Here is an 18532-nt window from a genome sequence, read left to right as displayed (position 1 = left end):
TGAGGTCCGCGGCCTGGGTTTATGTGACATAATTACCGTGCTTTCACTTCATCCTCTCCTACAAGGAATGCTTGTGACTGCTGCTGCCCCTCCTCTTCAATCTGAACCATGCGCCAGAACTAGAGTTGTTTTTGTTTTCCGGTTGTTTCCCCAACCTGCTGTTGCCTCAAGTGTGATAAGCAAGCATAAAGGAGCTGTTATTCCCGAAGATGAATAACCGCTACTGTGAAGGGCCAGTTTTGCTATGGCAACTGGAGCCGTTCAGCAGCGAAGTCCTGCTTCTCCTGCAGACTGGGGGCACGTCATGAACCAGAAGACCCACTGTTTAAGGAGAAGGGTTTTACAGCCCGTGTCTGCATGAAGAAGACCTGTCTGCAGAGCAGCAGAGGCAGGCTTCTCATCCTCACAGCATGGACTCTTATCCATTCTGCTCTCTTTTCCTCCCCCAGAATCAAGTGGCTTTTTGTTCTCCCACAGCGGTGCTTATCACTCGTTTCTCCACGCCTGCCCTCCCCGCCCCTTCTCTTTGGGAATGAAAGGATATTTTGGGTGATGGATCTTGTCTTCCTTCCGCAAATCCCACAACACTTTGTTTTCCCCCAGAGTCAGGTCTGTTTAACCCTCGCCTTAGTGCTGACGCAAAATCAATTTCATGCCAATAGGAAAGAAAAAAAAACTTGTGGATTATCATGATTACAGGCACTGACACTGCAGTTAATTTAAATTCACTTGACTGAAGTGGGTATGTTTGTCCCACAGGGTTTCTCCATTGCCTGTTATTTCTGTGCTTGGTAAACATAAGGAAGAGCCATCCATACTCCAGGGAGACAGTACACTCGGTTGTTACACTCAGAGAACATCTCATTAGCTCTTGTTTGGTGAAAATTACAGTATTTTCTGATCTTTTCTTGAATTTGCTGACCGTAAAATGTATCGCAAACAGTTCAGAGACAATTCATTTAGACATGCAGCGATGTGTTTGCTACAGGGCAGATGGTTTAGTCTATAATAAGAGAGCATGTGGCTCCTGGGCAGTTAACACTGCATGAAAACAAATATCCTGTATACAGAATATTTGTAAATATCCTGTATTTACAAATACAGGAATAAAAATCTATACATTTTTATTCTGCGGGGGTTTTATAACTGAAATGCACTACTGATAATTTACTTTAAGTGATACATCAGATACAAACATCAGGATGCCACAGTTATTGTCCACTACAGTTTAAAATTCTGAACACTGTTTCTTCTGCAGAAGTTACCCAGGTTAAATGGAAGTCACCTCTGTGTCATTGAAAGCTGGCTTCACGCTAATATTACCTATGCAGGCCATTAATCTCTTTGTAACACACCTTTCAGATCAAGTGATGCATGACAGCATAATTTCTGGGACTGAACTGTATGCATGTGCAGTAAATTATGTTGTTGTCAGCATTGTGCAGCCTTAGGCAGATGATGTTTGCCTACAAATGGTTTCAATCTAATTTTAGCATAAAAAGCCAGGCTTAACATATGCTTAGAACTGAAATAACTGGTTTTCTCACTCAGAAAAAGGTTTACTTATTCTTTAAATATCCTCCTGATTGAGCAGCAAGTGTCACTTTGTTGACAGACTTTAGGAATTTCTATGAATGTTCATCCTCTTTGAGTCCCATCACTCTTAACATCATCATCCAGTCTCTGCTCGTAGTGAAGCGGAGCGATAATGAGAAGTGTCACAGTGCGGCTTCGTCATTTTAAACCAAGCTGCCACGCATTAGTCCAACTATCGATGGCTCTGGAACCAGCTCATAATTGCTCTGCCTCAGAATAATTGAAAAAGGGGACGAGGTGAATCCCAAAGTGTCAGGAAGGGTGGAAGATGAATGTGAGGACATGATGAGACCCCTCACAGGACAGAGGGTCTCTGTTTCCCCCTCACACAGACACCTGACTTCGTGTGAATATTTCACCTGGCATGCCACTGTGGTGTGCTTGTTTATGCAGAAACAGACTAATTTAGACTAAATGTTCTTTTAGAGTTTGCAAGCGTCAGTTTTCATGCCTCACTGGTGTGAAGTGAGACTGTTCTTTCCTCACCCTATAAAAACGACAGATATTAAGCTACATGTAAGTAAGACCTGCTTTTAAATGTTATGACTAAAATGTTTTAAGAGGATTACCAGTAATCGCCTGTCATTTTGTACTCTCTTTTAACTAATACACAACAGATAAATACTGTTTTTGCAGTGAGCGCTGCTCTAATGGCTTTCAGGGTCAGACAGAAGCCGCCACATTTCCATCAAAGTGACGTTGCAGCATCCTTCCAGCAAACTGATATTTTGCTCTGTAAATATTCCTCTGCATTTATGCGCCTACAGAACATGAGCTCAAATTTATTTCTGGCTTCGATCTCTGGGGGAAATGCTTTATTTGTTCACACAGAGGTGGAGGGCTGACACTGTGGAGCGATACTGGCTGGTCTCCGAGGTCATTACCACTGCCACAGCGTCTCGGCGCTCTGGGAAGTAGGCAAGAATTGATTAATGACGATGCTGGTAGCACAGGAGGGGGCGTTAACGGCAAGGGAGCCGTTCTGCTGTTGTTTGGAGAAATGCTGCTCTGGGTGTGAAGCACTGCAAAGTTGGCTGATAAAATGGCAGCTATAAGAGATAAGTATCTGTGAATCTTTATTTCTGGCTACTCTACCTGGCTTCAGTTGCTTCAAAGAATGAAGGTCAAGCAGTAAAAATGCACCAGACACAGTTTGTGATAAAGCAAGGCTTCATATTGTGGTAATACAAATATTTTTCCAAACTTCTCCATTGATGAAGAAAAACCTTTCCTGACTGCTTAGAAATTTTGGAGAAAATTTCTGGGTTTTACTCTTGACTTTATACTATGTTCTCACTCATTTTTCCAATTAAATTGAAATATGTCTGTTTAAAAAAATTGAAACTGTCAGAAAAAAAATTTCAATCTTTTTAATTCATCTTTACTATTTGTGCATCTTTACTATTTTTGCATCTACGTAACAGCATTCTTCTCTCAATTGTTCTTACTTTTCCAGAAATTGTCACCCTTGTAATCAAAAATTATATTTGGGACCATGTTGTATCAGCTGAATATTAAAGCACTAATCTGTCTAAGTCGATTGTAGATCAACTAAATACTGAATCCTGCTTTTTAGTGCTTTTCCTCTTCACCCAAATTGCTTGTAGCAATCTGCAGTATGTAACTTTAGGCATCACTTTTCACAGTATCCTCCCAGCGTTTTTTGTCTGTGAGCGAATAAAATAAATCGCAGTCTGAGGGTTACAGCAGGTTGAGCCGACCTTTTCTACGAACACAATCTAGCCACCAAAGCCAGCTGCTCCCTCCTCAGCTTATGCAACAAGCTTATGCATCACAGACTATGATTTTTTTTTTTTATTCTTATGCTCTAAACACAATGATATTACATTAACCTAATTGTCCCGGGTGCATACAAGTCTACCAGTAAATGGGATTGTTCCATCTTTACTACTAGTTGTACTTTAGCTTTACTTCATGGGAACCTCTGGTTCAGTTTAATATCCCCTCCTTAGAAGTACTGGAGACTAAAGAAGGGTTTAGATTAACTTTACATAAGAGCAGATTTTCACCACAGTGAATGTAAATTTAAGAACATGTTCATTCATTTAATTTGTCGGACATATATAAAGTAAATGCAAGTTTATCGCAATAAATTTAGACAAGTTGATTTATTTCAATAATTTAATACAATAAATAAATATTACACAGGACCAATAATAATAATAATAATAATAAAAATGAATACATTTTATGTCACAGGCTACACAGATACAGAGAATCTAGCTGTCAGTGACAGTGACACAATGGAAAAATGTGTGGAAGAAAAAAGTATTTAAAACAGCCGCACAAGCAACAACACACACCATGTTTTCAGCTTGTTGGAAAAAAAGTAGTTATTCGAGTAAGTTTATTGCACAGACATCAAAAGCCACATTACATTAATGCAGTAAATTATGTAGAAAGATCCCAGCCAAGTATTGATTTACTGTACACATATGTCTCAGAGAAGGCAGACTTCATTGAAAACATTTTTTATTGGATTTACATAGTAATCACATTTTTTGATAAACTACATTGTGTGTTTTTGTTGGCAATAAGCCATAACCATCAAAATTAGGAGACTTAAACACTATAGAGCACTCTGGATGATATTCTAACTTATTAAGATGCATCTGTGCATATCCTTTCTGTGGAAATAAATTAGGCTGAGAAATTAGGCTTTCCATGCTTTAAAAAAGTGCTTTAAAAAAAACAAAAAACATCTCTCTCTTGTGTGAGCTTTTCACTTCGACAAAAGCCTGAAATAACATCAGGTTTTCAGGTTTGCACAGTGTCTCTCTGTTCTGAGCCTTTTTCGTGTTCAACATCCTTCAGGTGCCACGTTGGTGGCAGCGTTGCAGGCCGAGTTACCATGGGAACACATTGAGAGGAACAATAGTGCACACATTTAAACAATTCTGAGGTGTAAATTAAAATGGATTCAAAAATGTCCTAATGAACAGGCTGTGTGAGGTGAGGAAATCAGTCTTCTGTGGACTCATTTGACCAAATCTGTTAACATGGGTCATACAGTCATACATCTGGAATGTAGATTATGGATGCTGCCCTTAAAGCAGGATCAGCAGAAATGGATGGATTACTCTAGTATGGCCAGTGCTGAACACCTTGTCCCACTAGGCTGGATTGCATTAAAAGCAGTTGCACATCTGTGTGAACAGATGGACGGCGCCCCAGCATCAACTCCTCACTCAAGACTGTGAATGTAGAGCACTGTCCTTTAAATAGCCAACGCCATCCCAGTCAAGGTTTAAACTCTGACACTCCTCTAAGGCTGGGAAACATGGCAGGAAGCCATGTTGTGAAAATAAAGCAGGATATCAACTAAAGAACAACTTGACTGCTGTTTTAGGGCGTTTGAGGAAATTAACAATATCTAAAATCTAAAAACACAGATAGCTCGATGTAAAAATAGCTTAAGGTCGCTCAATTCACTAATTTACAGTCAACGGCTCCACCTTTGACTGTAGGTCAAAGGTTGACCTTAAGCTAAACTCAAAATCCAACATGGCTGCCATGTTTGAAACTACTCGCTTGTATCTCCATTGCTCTTTCTCTCATTGGAAAACAATTTCCAAGTTGCGTAAACCAAAGCAATGAAATTTTTAAGTCAAATTCAGCCCATTTTTTCATTACATATTAATAACCTGCAATACTCAACATTTTCCCCCCAATTATAGTTGTCCCCTTTAAAAGGTAAAAAAAAGATACATACATTTAGTGTAACCACAAATAAGCTTAAAATTATCACAAATTTGCATCACAGCTTGTGACAGCATTACATAATCATTTTTGATTTATGGTTACAAGATATCCTGGGGTGTAATAATAATGACCTATTGTCTAGTAAAAAACATTGTGGCTCTTGGAGTATTTAAACCTGTTATCGATAACTACAGTGAAGATGGGATTTAGATAAAGTATTGTTATTCTACTGCTTAAATTTAAGTATTTTCTGATGGCTGAACTGGTTAAACAAAAAGTTAAACTTTAAAAATATGTTATTTAAAACGCATTGTATTTGCTGAAAATCATCGTAGATGGAGTCTGATGGTACCTAGATGGGGGTTGTGATTTGATAGCTGAAAATATGTCTTGCTCAGAAACAATTTTAGAGGGTAATAAAAGAGGCTACAGACACATTTTTAGCACAACGGTGAGAAACTGCACAGAAGGACAACAAACTTTCTTTTAAGCCAACATACAGGTGTCAAAACCTTGTCTTTTGCTTTGAGGACTTCATGCATCTCCTGTCCGCCTCACACAGTACCCCCCTTACATACACCCACAGACCATTTTTCAGATTCCACAGCTGACGAAAGCAAAAGGACAGAGAAACTGTGCCCATAGAAACAGTTCTCAGTGGACCTGACAAAGCAGAGAACGCCATGCTTCCTGTCAGAGGCAAACAGCAGGCAATTTCCCTGTATTATCTTCTAAATGTAACAAGTTTCCTTCTGATGGCTTGGCTCTTCTGCTTATTACTGAGACGAAGTTAGAGAACTGCCAGCGTATCATTATGTTGTTTTTTTAAGCCATGACTGAAAGAATGAGAAAGCAGGGAAACGCAGCGAGAGGAATGTCCCATCCTCCCAAATAAATCACTGCCAGGAACAAACATTTTGATTTATGACTAGAGTCACAGTGAGTGAGTCAGAGTTTTTGCATTGCTTTTTTTAATCTTTATACAACGGATGAAAACAAGCCTAACAGTCGCCTACCTTTATTTTTTGCTGTTTTATTGTGAAATGTGATACGCTCATATCCCTGCATATCTAACATATTGTTTATCTGCTGTGTGATGTGCAGATATTCAGAGAAGTCGGGGTATAATCAATAGAGAGAGCTGTGTCACGCATGCATACCGTACTCTTGTTCAAATTTAGAGTTTACATTGTGACATACGTAAGCAGGTGTTGATGTAGATGAATGCAGTTTTACAGTAATAATGTGTTATAAAAAGTAAAGGTCTCTTGCACATGTAGATTGGTATGCAGGGTAGTTGGGTAGGTTGTGGCATGAGTAGGACTCAGATCTAGGGAAAACAACACACATCTCCAAATTGTGTCCAGGCTTGTAGCTGGTTGCTTGGAAACCAAGGGAAGCTGCAAGTTTTTCTGGCTGCAGCTTGAATGCAACAGGTCTGTACAGCTGTTGAAAAAATACTTCAAGCATCACATTCCTTCAGCAGATAAAGGACATATAATGAATCTAAGTACTGAATTGAACTTTTTGATGATATAATTTGAGTTGCACGTGTACACCAGCTCAGATATTCTTACGAACGATACTATCTACCATGCAAAGAATGCAGTGGTGTTCTCTTGCTGCTGTAGTTATAAGTCTTGCCTATACAGCCAAGTGTTGCATCTTAGAATGAGACTTTTCAGTATGTCACAGAGCTACTAACTCCATGCTTCACTAATGTCTGGGTGGGTGGGGGATAGGAGGCTGTCTAGTAGGCCAAGACAATACCCTTCCCCATTGCTAGTTGCAAATGTCTTATGCTGGGAAATAAGGATACCCCAGTACTTCCCCCGAGCTGTTATCTCACATGACCCATTTTCATTATGACTGGCCTAATGGTTGGTGACTGGCTGCTGAGTGCTAAATGGAAAGAGGACAATGCATAGATGAGAGCACACACAATGCAATGATAGCTGCTGGACTCAAGCTAAAGAGTGAGTATTAGTCAAATCTGAGACTCATGGTCTAGACTGGTTTATGTTGAGTAAGGAGAGGCGAAGACTGGGTACTGAGTTAAAAGGCGATGTGTGGTGAAGAGGAATCTAAGTGGATGTTATGGCATTCTCAGGGAAATTTGCAGGTCTGGCAGCTGTACTATAGAACCGTACCAAAAATGAAACGGGGAGCAGAACAGCCTGGAGGAGTTGAGCCACACAGCTGGACTGCAGGCTGAAATATGACAGGGTGATATTTCTAGAGCTGAAAGAAAGGAATGAGAGCGCCAGGAGGCAAAACCACTTAACCACAAGATTTAGCCGAAGGGCTTGCTTGGAGCAGTGTGCTGCATGTCCTCATAAACACAAACAAAAACTGAAAAAGAATACATAACATTATGTGTATAGTAGTTTGTGCTGTCAAAAGTTCATTCACAGACACCATTTACAGAGTCCTGCCTCAAAGATTCACCTACTCAGCTCAATATCTGCCTCCTCCTCCAAGCTTGTGACATTTATAAAGAAAACCATAACAAGGGGGTTTGTTAAAGCTTCAGAAGATCTGTGGAGGGCTCAGCCCTCATTAGAATTCCCTTATCAGTCTTTTCCATGGAGCGTAGACTTGACATGTCTGGGTTTATTAATCGCTCCAGCAAATATTATTGACCGGGACCTTCTGCTCCCGCTCTCTCTGCTGCAGAAAGAGTCTCTCTGCTCTGCCGCCCCCACATTCCTCCGGTGTCCTGCCTGGACGTAATACAGGACACTGCGACACAGCGTGGAGCCTTCAACAGTGTCTTCATTGACTCTATACTTGGCTTGGGCAGCTCGTTTTCTATGCAGCTGGCACCAAAGTACCACTCACATACCTGCAAGTGTGGGGAAGAAGAAGTTAATCTGCTGTTTCTGAGGGCAGATCTGTGTTGGTCTTGTGTTAGAGTAAAAAAGCTAAAATTAATAGCTGAGATAATAATTAGGCTTCAGAATAGAATAGAATATACTTTATTGATCCCCAAGGGGAAATTGCTTATTTGTTGAAAGCTACTCCCTCTTAGGTAACAAATACAAAGTTTGTAATATATATATATATACCTAAGAGTTGATATTAGTTGATATAAAATATCAAATATAAAAATAATAGTTGCTTAAACTAATCATCCATCCATCTCTACTTATCCGATATTAGGACCTGATGCAGGAATAACATACTCAAGAGGAAAACTTTGACATCCCTCCCCTCATTAATACTTTCTAGCTGATTCTTTGGGATGGCTAGGTTTCCCAGGTCAGATTAATGAAGTCTCTCCATCTAGTTCTGGGTCTGCCTCTAGGTCTCTTCCCAACGAAATTCATCTGGAACATCTCCAAATGAGGCTTCCTCATGAGATTGCCAAACCACCTGAACTGTTTTGATGTGAAGGGACAGCAGCTGTACTCCATGATTAGATCCAAGATCCAAGGATATTCATTAATCTCCTGCTTCCTCCTCATCAATAATGATCAACTTACATGAACTCTGCTGTTAAGGACACTGACTGTACTCGAGCCCAGAGGAAGCAGGTCACTCTGTTCTGGCTGAGCTACTGAACTTCATCCTGGGAACTTCATATGCTGGAGGTCTTAGTTTAAAGATGGCATCAGAGCAAGCTCATCTGCAAAAGCCAGAGAATAGGCTTTGAGGTTCCCAAAGTCTCCATGACAACACCATGATCATATCTATAAACAACAAACAGAACTTGCAAAGTTCACTACAAAGTCAAATGTAGATGCAGCTTTAGTGTTGGTTACACAAGGGCAAGGTGGCTCTTCAAAGAAACCACAACACCCCTTGCTAAAACGCTTCCAGTAAAACAATCATAGGCATACTCTATATTCACAAAACTCCCACAGTCACCTCAACAACTCCACATGGGTAAGGAATTTACTGTTGCACAGTGAGAACAGAAGCTGCACTGACAAATTTCCAATACTCTAGAGTAAGAGTTTTCCCAGGGGGAAGTGTGATAGGTTGATAGTTAAAAACACACTTTTCGGTCCTCTTTCTTCTAGACTGTGACCACCTACCCAGTCTGCCACTCTTCAAACAGTGTGGATAAGGCTGGTCAGAACAATGAAACTTATATAACTTGCCTTTTCGTTCAATTTAAATACTCACTGCAAGATTGTTGGACTTTTTGTGTTTTTACTGATTCAGGGATGTGTAAATGTTTATGCATTGTTCCTAAAGCTACACATGCAATGCCCTGGAAATCCCTTGTTCTTTGTCTTGGCCTTGTTACAGAAATAGCTGAACGAAAGCAGCTGGTATCAGCTACATCAGTGGAATTTAGTGGAAGTGGAAGTTCTGTTTCCTGAGGTTGATAATACATTCAATCAAATACTGTTACCTTAAGGTGTTATATTCAGCATTGCCTGTAAATTTAACACAAAAACTGTGTTTATTTTGAAATCATTTTACATTTTTATATTAAAAAGGTGTTTTTTTCCCTCCTCCAAAAAGACATATTTTTCTCAATGGGCTTAAAGAGGTAACGATGTCATTGCAACAAAATTGTTGAAGTATTCTGCCATCATGTGGACATTTGTGGTAATACAGCTATACTTTTCCCCTGACAGAGCTAATGAATGACCAGGATTTGTGTGTTGTTCCATTGTGGTTCTCGTGAACTTTGCACATTCCTGAGCACATTCCTGAAAGCAACTCACGATTAAAGAAATACGCCTCAGATCTGTCAAAAGCTTTTGTGTCCGATGAATAGTAATACTATACAATAGTCACTTTCTCATGAATCTTGATCTCAGACATGTCTGGAACTAAATTTAATAGCCACCCTCATTTTGTTTTCCTGCAGGCACAATGGTCCCTCTTCTGTTTTTGGTGGCAACCACAACAATACCCTATTCCTATACCAATACCAATCCCACTGCCAATGACACCAACTCAAAAGGTAAGAACAATAGCAAGGGCCACTCCACTTCAACAAAATATCCCATTAATGCTTAATGGGATATTAAGCATTAATGATACTATCTCACATTTCTCAGAGATAGTATCATTATCAGTTTTCTGCTGTGATTGCATCTGCTTGATAACAGCCTTCAGCTTTGTATTTACCAGATCACAATTAAGCTCGTAGCAGCAGTCAGTAATTTAAAGATTATTGTGAACTTTTATGCTGAGGACAGATAGCTGACTGATGGTCTTGTCTTCTTTTTGAGAGCCTCTAATTTTCTGTCCAAGCTGATGCATATCTGTGTTGACAAAATACTGCTGAGACCTGTTATTAAACTGGCTCTGTGGCCATGAAAGAAAACAGCAGCCACTTTGCTGTTCCAAGTATTTATTAGATCAAGTCCTACAATGTACCTTAACACAGGTCGATCTCAATAGATTAAACGATTAAAAAGGTATATTATCAGAAATTCTTCTTAAAAAGTATAATTTCTATAGAGTTGAAACCAGAAATTTACATACACTAAATAAAAGACACATGCACCCTTTTTCATCACATCTAAAGTTAAATCAGACTTCTCGTTATTTTAGTTCAGTTAGAACTACCAAAATTATTTATATTTGCTAAATGTCACAATAATGAGAATATGCCAGAGATTTATTTATTAATGTCTTCAAATTCAGAAAATTACATGCGGAATAATTAACAATGAGGAAAAACCCAGTTGATGATGTCCAGAAACATCTGATAGGTTAACTGACACATTTAAGTTAATTGGAGATTCATTTGTGGTTGTATTAAAAAGAAAATTCAGGTTTTTCATTGATGTATATAAATATCTGGTTTATTTGACATCAGTCTTTTTATTTGATGTGTATAAATGTCTGGCTTCAAATATGAATCTGTTAGACAGTGGTATTTTTCCAGTGTTTATTTTTGTTAATTTTTATTAATGTTTATGTGCAACTAATGAACACCTAAAATTCAGCTAGTGAGAAAAATAAATAAAAACCAATCAGACATAATTTTGTTACAGAAAAGTTATGCTTTGCGTGTTATTGCCTTTATAATCCTGGAGAAGACTGCCGACTTGGCATTTGTCCAGCAGACAGTCACTGACAGACACAACAAGAAGAGTAAACCACAAAACTAAGGAAGCTGTGTTCACAGAATCGTCGAAGCAAGCATATTCGTAGATGGTTACGTGACTGAAAAACCTATGGTGGTAAGAAATCTGTTCAAACAATGAGTATAATTGCAGCCTTGATGAGGAAGATCAGAAAGTGTAGCTGTAGTTCAAGAGCCACCATACAGATATATCCATACAGAGTGGCTTCAACTTGTTTGAAGCCACTCCTGAACCGGAGATATCAGCACCATTTTTACCTGGGATGAGCAGGAAAACGACCGGACTATTTCTCAGTGGTCCACAGCCCTCTTTTAAGATGAATTTAAATTTCGAATTTTAGAATTTGGAGGAAGAGATTACATCCACAGAATCCAAGTTGCTTAAGGTCCACTTTGACATCTCATCTGTTGGTTTTGCTCCACTGTGAATTAAAAAGTTCAATGTCAGCACAGCTGTCTACCAGGACATTTTACATTCCTTCCAATTCTCTTTGCTCACAAGCTTTATGGAGATGTTGACTTGGTACCTCATGAATAGAACTAAATGCTGAATATATCAGTTTGTGTAATAAATATCTATGATTTACATGTTTGACTTTTAGGGTACGTACACACAGCAGGCCGTAATACTCAATTCTGATTTTTTTGCTGAAATCCTTTTTTGCGTGGTCGTTCATACTACTAATGAAATGTGATCACAATCATACTATGCGAATGGTTTACAACCTTTTAGCGATCCACAATACCCAGAAGAACGTTGACACCAAACAGTAAAGCATTGTCAACGGAAGTAATAGTGAGTTCCGCCATCTATGGATCAATTTACAGTTATTTAGCAACGGGAGCCAACAGTATTGCCAAAATAATAACACAAAGGAAGCTAGTAAAATTGTAGTTAGGAAGCTTCTGTAGAGCACTGACTGCAACTTCTGTAGAGAAGTCTGTTTGGATGTGCAGTCAGAGCCAGGAGTGGTGAGAGTGTCATGTGATGAGCTATGAGTTCATAATTTTCAGAATTATACGTTTCAGCCAGTGTTTATGTCCAGATGCAATGTGCCTGGCTTCTGCTGGTGGAAAAATATGATGCATGTCTCGCATCAATGACGCAACAGTCGCATCAAATGCAACATGACCGTTCAGACTTCAAATACTTTGAAAACAATTGGATAGGTACAAGAATTATAGTAGTAAAAACTGGAAAGACGAAGACCATCTAGACAAATATGGTGTGAATATAGTTTGAGTTGAATTCTGTGATTTAATTTTCCAATTTATTTAGAAGCAACAGTAGTGTTTGTGTCTTCTTTCTGCATTTTTGTTGGTACTGCTCCTTTAACCTCTCCTCCGTCCTCAGGAGGAGATAAATCTCACAACCCCCAAATCCTTCCCATTGTGCTGGTTGTATCCCTGCTGGTGCTCATCTTCACACTGTTGGCCTGGTACATCCTCAGGTAAAAAAAAAAAAAAGAAGAAAAAAAAAAAAGCAAATACAAAACCAAGAAACTCTCCAACCCTTAGCTTGGCTCGCCTTTCCTCCTTCCCCTGGCGGAGAGCCCAGCACAGGGGCAGAGCTGGAGGTGACGAACACTTCCTGCTTTTTAGTCAGTGAGGCGGAGCCCATTCAGGAAGCAAACTCCCTCGCATGTTTAGTCAGAGTAGAGCAGAGCAGGCTGACAGGGGAGCTCCACAGGCAGCTTTAGACTGAAGACAGAAATCTGTACTACATTTTGACACAAACACAGCCTCTCCACGCGCCAGCTAATGAGAAAAAATAAGTTCTCAAGCTTCAGATGGTAGGATGGCAAGATTCTTGTTCAAAAGTGTGGAGTGTTGATTAACTTTTATTGAAAGAAAAAAAATTAATTGATTGATTTACTGTCTGTGTCTCATTTTGCAGTGTTTTGTTTTCCCCTTCAGGTTAAAAAACCAGAAAACAGCAGTCGTCACAACAGTTGACAAGAAAATACCGAATGGCATCTTGGAAGAACAAGGTAATGTAGTAGAACTGTACGCTAAGAGATGCTGCAGGCAGATTGTAGGGAGCGGGATAAGATGGCTGTTAAAAGATGCAAAAATAAATCTGTCATATTTAGACTTTGAGCTCAGAAGAAAGACAGTCAAGGCTGACAGAGGGAGGGAGGTAATACGTTTTTATATTTCTGCCTATACGTGAAGGTAGTCCCACCAGTTGTTGTGGTGGCTTGAAACTTCCTGTGGTTGACATGAAGACTGAAAACAAGCTGGTTTCATGAACAGTTGCAGCTGCTTTGAGGCTACCTGTGAAGTTAGACGATGCAAAGATCAGACGATGCAAAGACGCTGCCTGAAAGCTGCTGCTCTCACAGCAGCTTTCAGCTCCGCTATTTTAAAAATGGAGCTCATTTGTGTGACGTTTGATAACACTTATCGGACCGTGCAGGAAGCTTTTCATGATGAGGATTTGTGAATGTTCTTTAGGAAGCATTTTCTTATCTAGGAATGGAAAGAGCAGAGCAGGTTGTGCTCCTGGGAGAGAAGGAACTGAAAAACCTTCAGATGGCTGCTGGTTGGAGCAAGGACACATTTTGACTTTAAAACAGTTTAATACTTAAACAAGGCACTTAGTCATATTTTTATTTGGACTGTATCTGTCCATGTGTGAATGATGTGATTTGGTTTGTGTTTTAGAGATTGGCTACAGTTCTGAGTCGTTGTACACCGTTGTACCTCCAGGTCAGGTATAAAGGGTGGCATGTTACTAACACTAACACCCTCTCTGGGTTATTTTTCCAGCCTTCTTTTTCTCAAAGCTGTAACTAAATGCCAGGACAGGGTGCTGCGGCTCCTCTCTGGGCTCCTTTTGGCTCCTTAACACCTGCTGATGTTTGGTGATCTGGGAAATCTACAGAGATAGAGGAGTAGCACAAAATTGTAAAGACTGTAGGAGTACCTGGTTAGTTTATGCAAAATGTTTTTAACTGAATGCTGAGTGAACTGATTTTTATGATTCAGTGATTCCCAACCTCAAGTTTCTATTTATGTGAGAAATTTGCTGATAAATAAGGTGGACTGAGTGGGGAAATCAAAAATACCCTCACTATCCTCAGCAGTATTTTAATGTTTATTTTGACGATTGATTTGTTGATTTTTAATGATTAAATTAATTTTACAATATATTTGAATATTATATAAAACCAACGGATAAAATGATTTTCAATAAAGCCATGTTACATCAGTTCCCCAGCAGACCGTCAATGACACCCTCCACAAGGAGGATAAGCCACAAAAACTTATTGCCAAGTCAGCTGACTCACCAGAGTCCTTTGTCCAAGCATTCTGATGGAAAGTAGAGTGGAAGGAAAAAGTGCACAAGCAACAGGAATAACCACAGCTCTAAGAGGATATTAAAGTAAGCCTAATTCAAAAATTAGGGAAGATTCAGAAAGTGCAGACTGCAAAACCTCAAGAGCCACCATCATGTTGAATGGGCGTTTGAATTAAAATGCTGAAATACATCAACTTTTATTTAAAAAGTTTCCAGTGAAACAAAGAGCATTGTGTTTGAACAAGTCATCCTGCTGAATTTGTGACCTTTTCATGGGTGTTAATGTTACCCAAATATCTTCTATGTACCACTAAAGGCAACTTAAATGCCACCAGTTGTACTTCATCACAGTTTTAGGATTGTGGAGTTGGAGGAAAGGAGTGGAAATTACCTCCGGCAACTAAAATACATTGACTGAAAGGTACTTAGCTAATCAATAAAAATGTCAATAAACTTGACATTTAGGGATAAAATAAATCCATAGTCGGTGCATATTAGCGCAGTAAAAAAATATAATTCCTAGAAATATAATAATCTTAAAGAGCAGCACCAAGCTTTGATAGTAGACCTGTCAATCTATTTTCTTTCTTTTTCTAGTTAAGCTTCATAAACTCAGTTAGGTAGTGGGAGTGAACTTGTTCACAAAAACATTATTGAGTTCATCTGTTTGTGTCTGTGTCCTTCCCGTCTGAAAAATGTCTACCTAACAAAATTATTTATAATCTCCCAAGAAATGTCCTTAGGACAAAATGTTTGTATAGATTTTACTGTAAAAGAGAAAAAAGAAGTGACACTTGTACTCTGACCTAAACACTAGTTTTTGATGACCTTAACATGAAGCATTAAAAGGTATGAAAAAAACAAAACAAAAAACCCCCAAACATCCAGTTTTGAAATAAGGGATTCCTGTTTTTAGTTAACATGCTCTGATTTACAGACAGGTTGGGAACCACTGTTCTAATTCAACCCAATCATTTAAACTTTATTTCTTAGAACTGGTTATTTAACATCGAAGTACATATCTTTGATTTTTACTTCTACCAGCTCTACATGATTAGTTTTCTTATGACATTTAATTTTTAGCTTCAAATGATTAAACAAAACTACCAAAAAGAAGAGATGGTACCAACTATCTTCCCTCCCCACAGAGCAACAGACGGTGGTCCTTCTGCCCAGGACCCCCTCTGCCTCAAAGACGTACCTGCCCATCCCAGTGGACCACCTGGAGGAGGAGTACCGGCTCCGCTCAGCTGATGATGGCAAACTCTTCAGGGAGGAGTATAATGTGAGCTTCTCTTTAAATCTTACAAGTTAAATAAAGCAACTTTCTTTGCTTCGTATATTGACTGTAAGTAGCATTTATGGCACATAGATTGGGCCTTCATCACTGTCCCTACCTTATTCATCGAGAATTGAAAAAAAAAAGGTTTAAAGTTAAGAGTGTGTGTATTTTCATGTAGGAAATTAAAATAAGTACCATGTGTCATATTGTCCATGACACACACTGATCTCATACTCACCCACACGAACGAAAAGTACCTATTTGATTATTTATATCTATAGTTGAGGACTCTGAGTCAAAATAAATTGTCTGATTCATAGTTCAAACACCACAGAATATATGGGTTTTTTTGGAAGTTGTAAGAGAAAGAGGAAGTTGAAGTTCTTCGCTAATTTAGCAGAGGAAGTGCCTTCATGCAGCAGACCACTGTTGATTGTGTTGCTGTATAATCTGTAATTTTGCTTTGCAGTCTTTGCCAGGGGGCAATGCACAGGGGACGTATGAAGAGGCAAACAAGGATGAGAACAAGGAGAAGAACAGATACCCCAACATCCTTCCCTGTGAGTGTACTTTCTGTTCTGTAGGAGCTTGCTTTGCTTCTGAGTCAAACTCGGCTTCCTGTTTCTATATGCACAAACAAGCGCCATTGTGTCTTTGACACATTTTTTTTTCTCTCGCTCTGACAGATACAGTAAAGTCTTCCATTAACCGCTTGCACATGCACTTACAATGACAGAACAATATTCTAATAGTTTCCTCCACAGCTTTCCTTTCTAACACGTGTGGTTCCTCTTCTGAGAACTTGATGTGTTTTTAACACTGGTCTTATACTGCAGTTATGCCAGCAGCTCTTATGATAAATAACTAAGCATGTACAAACAAGTTTAAACCTGTGTAACCCTATGGGGAGAAGAGGCATTTCTACATTCCTGCATTTTTGGAAACAATAACAATGTACAAAGAATTAAGTAATGTGTTTTTGCAGCTTTTCTAAAGGATGAGTTTTAGTGCTTGGAATAGGCTTTAGGTCTTAGTTTTGCAAAAGTATTCACACACAGTGAGCTTTTTTCACATGTGTTTAATTGCAATTTCATGAAAAGTACTGAGTTTTTTTTCTTCTTTAAAAAAAATCCCCCAAGCTCAGTCAGATTGGATGGGTACAATTTGTGACCAGAATCTTTTGAAGTCTTGACCCAGATTCTCAATTGGGTTTAGGTCTGAATTTTAACTTGGCCATCCTGACACATTAATCCATCCATCCATTTTCTGTACACCCTTGGTCTCCCTCAATTGTCTTCAGGTATGAGTGTGTAATTTTTGTTTCCCTATGATGGACTGGTCCTGTGCGCAACATAGCTCTTGCCCACTGACTGCTGGGTGAAGCATTTTTACAGCAATTTTAGCTAGACTGAAGACAAAACAGTTGATTAATTGAAAAGCTCAGTGAATTTGTACAACTTTGAGATATTGTTCTATAGTCTCACTACTTTAAACTTCTCTACAACTTTCTCCCTCTCTACTGTGTTCCTTGGTTGTCATGTTGATGTTTAACTAAACAGACTTGAAATCTAAGATCTAATTAGGCCATTTCTGAAAGCAGTTTGTTGAACTAGATTTTGAGATCTAAGATAAGGGTGTAGTACATTATATGAATGCCACACTCATCAGATTAACAGTTGTAAGGAGCTTAGAAAATCCGTTCCACTTAGTAATTATCCATTACTTTGTGTTGGTATGTCATATGAAATCCCAATAAAATTCTGGTAAACTCAATTTTAGCTTTAGTCGACTTTAGTTTTGAGTAAAAATCTGAAAACCTTGAATGAGTATATACACTTAGTGAATTAGTGAAGAAATGTGGAAATTATGGAAATTGCCATCTTTAGTAGTCTGTAATTCCTGTTATGTGATTTACAGAATCTGACAAAAAAACAAATAAAAAAAAAAAACATTGAAAAGGCTGAAACTTTATGGTTTCTGACTGTGTTATGTGGACAATATTCAGTTTGATACACTTGTTCACAGGGTTAAAATTTAGCGTTTTATCTGTTTGGCAAGCATCTAAGGTTTTTTGTTTTTGTACATTTGCAATTGGATTTAAATAATTTTCAAGCCTGATAAACTGCATATCATTCCTCATTTTAACAGAGGTGCTTTATTTTTACAGTTACTGTATATTTTGAAGGTACCACTTGTACAACTCAAATTAGAAAAATAATACAAATCCCTCTAAAGTGTAGGTTAAGAGGTACAGCAGGATAACTGCACAGTTTTAAGATGCTTCCCAGCTACTTTATTCACAAAAATACAAACAAAGCTAAATACTACTACAGAAAATAAATTACTCAGCCACCTAAAACCATCTCCTCTCAGATAATAAGCAAAATTACTACAAATGACAACACACCAATCTGGGTTGGTCAGGCGTAGGCTGCTCAATTGTTTGCTCAGTCAGCCAAATTTTCTTATTGTTCACCTACTCATGTGTCCAGACAACAGCATTAAAATATGTTCAGTGGTTCTCTGTCTGTCGCAGTTAAAGTCAATGCATTATGCTGGCTGTAGTTCT

General features: G+C 38.7%; 1 protein-coding gene across 6 annotated transcripts in view; it reads left to right on the top strand.

The window, feature by feature from the left end:
- Nucleotides 1-18532, top strand: part of ptprea (protein tyrosine phosphatase receptor type Ea) — a 68949-nt gene that overhangs the window by 40425 nt on the left and 9992 nt on the right. For 3 of the 6 annotated variants that reach the window (XM_032573460.1, XM_032573461.1, XM_032573462.1), the window contains exons 3-8: nt 10148-10243; nt 12732-12828; nt 13295-13368; nt 14045-14089; nt 15830-15966; nt 16433-16523. In XM_032573460.1, the coding sequence (XP_032429351.1) occupies nt 10153-10243; nt 12732-12828; nt 13295-13368; nt 14045-14089; nt 15830-15966; nt 16433-16523 (535 nt within the window). In that variant the 5' untranslated portion in view covers nt 10148-10152. Of the gene's footprint in view, nt 1-10147; nt 10244-12731; nt 12829-13011; nt 13171-13294; nt 13369-14044; nt 14090-15829; nt 15967-16432; nt 16524-18532 lie in introns of those variants that run through there. The other 3 variants (XM_032573464.1, XM_032573465.1, XM_032573466.1) reach the window with 3 other exon arrangements.

This window comes from Xiphophorus hellerii, chromosome 10 (assembly GCF_003331165.1).
Source record: "Xiphophorus hellerii strain 12219 chromosome 10, Xiphophorus_hellerii-4.1, whole genome shotgun sequence".
NCBI lineage: Eukaryota > Metazoa > Chordata > Actinopteri > Cyprinodontiformes > Poeciliidae > Xiphophorus > Xiphophorus hellerii.
Note: the sequence above shows the minus strand (reverse complement) of the source record. Positions and strands in the feature narration are given on the sequence as shown.